This window comes from Sinocyclocheilus anshuiensis, unplaced genomic scaffold (genome assembly GCF_001515605.1).
Source record: "Sinocyclocheilus anshuiensis isolate Anshui unplaced genomic scaffold, SAMN03320099.WGS_v1.1 scaffold183, whole genome shotgun sequence".
In the NCBI taxonomy this organism is placed as follows: Eukaryota; Metazoa; Chordata; class Actinopteri; order Cypriniformes; family Cyprinidae; genus Sinocyclocheilus; species Sinocyclocheilus anshuiensis.
Window position 1 is genome coordinate 3,487,292 of NW_015548309.1, and position 2,513 is coordinate 3,489,804.

General features: G+C 37.7%; 1 protein-coding gene across 1 annotated transcript; it reads right to left on the bottom strand.

The window, feature by feature from the left end:
- Positions 1 to 979: 979 nt before the first annotated feature.
- LOC107656269 (hemagglutinin/amebocyte aggregation factor-like) lies at positions 980 to 2,513 on the bottom strand. The gene is made up of 5 exons (XM_016444030.1): positions 2,377 to 2,513; positions 2,209 to 2,287; positions 1,755 to 1,943; positions 1,520 to 1,672; positions 980 to 1,092 (listed from the first exon to the last, which is right to left on the bottom strand). The coding sequence occupies exons 1-5, from the start codon at positions 2,429 to 2,431 to the stop codon at positions 1,047 to 1,049; spliced, it is 522 nt and encodes a 173-aa protein (XP_016299516.1). The 5' UTR covers positions 2,432 to 2,513; the 3' UTR covers positions 980 to 1,046.

Here is a 2,513-nt window from a genome sequence, read left to right on the forward strand (position 1 = left end):
CTTTTGGAAGACCAAACAAAGTAGTTTCGCTTTCACAACGAAACACACGGCGGGCTTGAGTGAGCGGAGGCCGGCGGCTAGAGTGAGCGGAGGCCAAATTGAGTGAGCGGAGGCCGGGGGCTAGAGTGAGTGGAGGCCAAATTGAGTGAGCGGAGGCCAAATTGAGTGAGCGGAGGCCGGGGGCTAGAGTGAGCAGAGGCCAAATTGAGTGAGCGGAGGCCGGCGGATTCGACGAAGGAGCATTTCATGCTGACAATTCATGTACATTTATTCAACTTTTCACTATGATTATTTTGCTGAAAATATAACTTGTAATTTGATTTTATTTACATTTTTCATTACATCAAATTACAAAAAAAAAAAAAGTTAACTCTAGCAAGGGTGTTTCTAACACAGCGTCTATTGGAGTGAGTACATTTGGCATTGTTCTCTCTGCTGACTGCCGTTATCAGTCTCTCTCTATTCTTTTCCTTCTTTTTTTTAAGTTTTGGAAACACTATCATGGAGTTTTTCTTTTGCTATTTGAGCAAATGGGAATGCAAAAATATATATTTGTGGTAGTCTCCCATTGACTGACCCGGAAATGTGAAAAAGGTCCATTGCAAAAGTACCGATTTTTTTTTCCCCCCACTAATGGCTTCAATATACTTCATGACACTTGCATATACATTAACAGTCTCAGACCTACCGAATTTTTATTCAAAATTCTTGGGCCAAAAATAACGACATTAAATTTTCATCTTGCGTTTATTTCAGATTCGAGATTATTTGCATTTGAGGGAATTTTCCAGAGTCTCAGCATTGTACTTTACTGCAATACTTGTACTTCTATGACTTCTGAGAATGTGAAAAAGGTCCATTGCAAAAGTACCGATTTTTTTTTTTCCCCCACTAATGGCTTCAATATACTTCATGACACTTGCATATACTCAGACCTACCGAATTTTTATTCAAAATTCTTGGGCCAAAAATAACGACATTAAATTTTCATCTTGCGTTTATTTCAGATTCGAGATTATTTGCATTTGAGGGAATTTTCCAGAGTCTCAGCATTGTACTTTACTGCAATACTTGTACTTCCAGCGCCGGTTTCTGAAAACATTAAAACAGACATCATATTAGTACTAAAATATGCAATTTCACATTTGCTTTCACGGTTTATTAAAAACCATTATCAATATTCAAATTGACAATATTCAAGATAACTATAGAAAATTGTGAAAAATTACACATTTGTGGCTTGTATTTTGAAATAATATTGATTATGCAGCTCTCTGTAATACTTAATTCTGTCATTATAGCATTCTGTAGTCAAATATTACTGTATAATTGACCATAACCATATATTTATTTGGAAAGCAGCCCTGTAATAAGCAGGCAGCTGATCATTATCTCAAAACAAACCCCTTCAGGGTCATATGAAGCTTGCTAGGTTTATTTACCCAATAAATCACCATTATCCTTCTGTTTACATAACAGACAGAATTCATGTTTAAATCATTTAGGGAGCTGTACTTACTCGTGTTTATTTTCATGGTAGCTTTCAGCACCCACCAGGTAGTTTTGGTTTGGTACGGTCCAGTGGAAGAACTCATCAAAACAGTTCACATCGGTAGTCCACTCACAGTTAGCAATACACTGGCCGTTACTTCTACAGCAGTAAAACTGCCAGCTGTGTGAAAAAAAATATAAAATTGGTATTGACTTCAGCTCAGGTGAACTCGCATCAAACTCAGTCCAGAATCAAAGCTCACCGGCTGTCCTCATGCTTGTTGCTGTGGTAGCTGCTCATTCCTGTGATGATGTGGTGCGGTGGACACTCGTAGGTGAACGTTTGGTCAGAATCATTGACGTAAGGTGACAAGAAACAGTCTGTACCAGAGTTAAAGGTGTTTTTACAGCCGAACTCCCACATCCGTTCCTCATGATGGTTGTCGTGTTGGCTTGGTTTATTCATTATGCAAGGAAACCGTAAGAAGCAATTGAATTATCAATTTGATGTTCTGAATATGTGTTCCATTTCATTACTATAGTATTTTTGAGAATATTTAAGTTTCTTTGAAATTGAATATTGACTCCACCATGCATGTTTTATGGCCAATAACTTTCATTTTATTGTAAACTGCATCCTTATTTTTGTACACATTGACCCATGACATTTTAACAGTATCTATACCTTTACAGAAGTAGAATCTGCTTTTTACTCACATCTTTATGTAGGATATCGACTGTCCTGCAGGGCACTTAAATTCTAGAGACTGGTCATAACCGTTTTCCCAGTGCAACTCTGGGGGATTTTATTCGGATTGAACACTTAATTTAACAAGCAATTCCATCAATTCGTAAAAACAAACCGTTTTTCATGAAGTTTCCCACCTTGTCCATTGGCCAAGATACCCGTCAGCAGTAGAAATAAATCAGCTCTCCTCATGGTGTTGTGTGAAATTACAAGAAAACTTGAGAGAAACGTGCGGTTTTTATAAAGACCTCGGTCCTTATGGTCACATACGTAA

Bases quoted from the DNA above. Each gene is read 5' to 3' on its own strand.
- LOC107656269 (XM_016444030.1), bottom strand. From the start codon at position 2,431: ATGAGGAGAGCTGATTTATTTCTACTGCTGACGGGTATCTTGGCCAAT. The intron at 1,944-2,208 runs GTGAGTAAAAAG...GAATAAACCAAG, and splicing joins TCGATATCCTACATAAAGAT to CCAACACGACAACCATCATG. The intron at 1,673-1,754 runs GTGAGCTTTGAT...TTTTTCACACAG, and splicing joins AACAAGCATGAGGACAGCCG to CTGGCAGTTTTACTGCTGTA.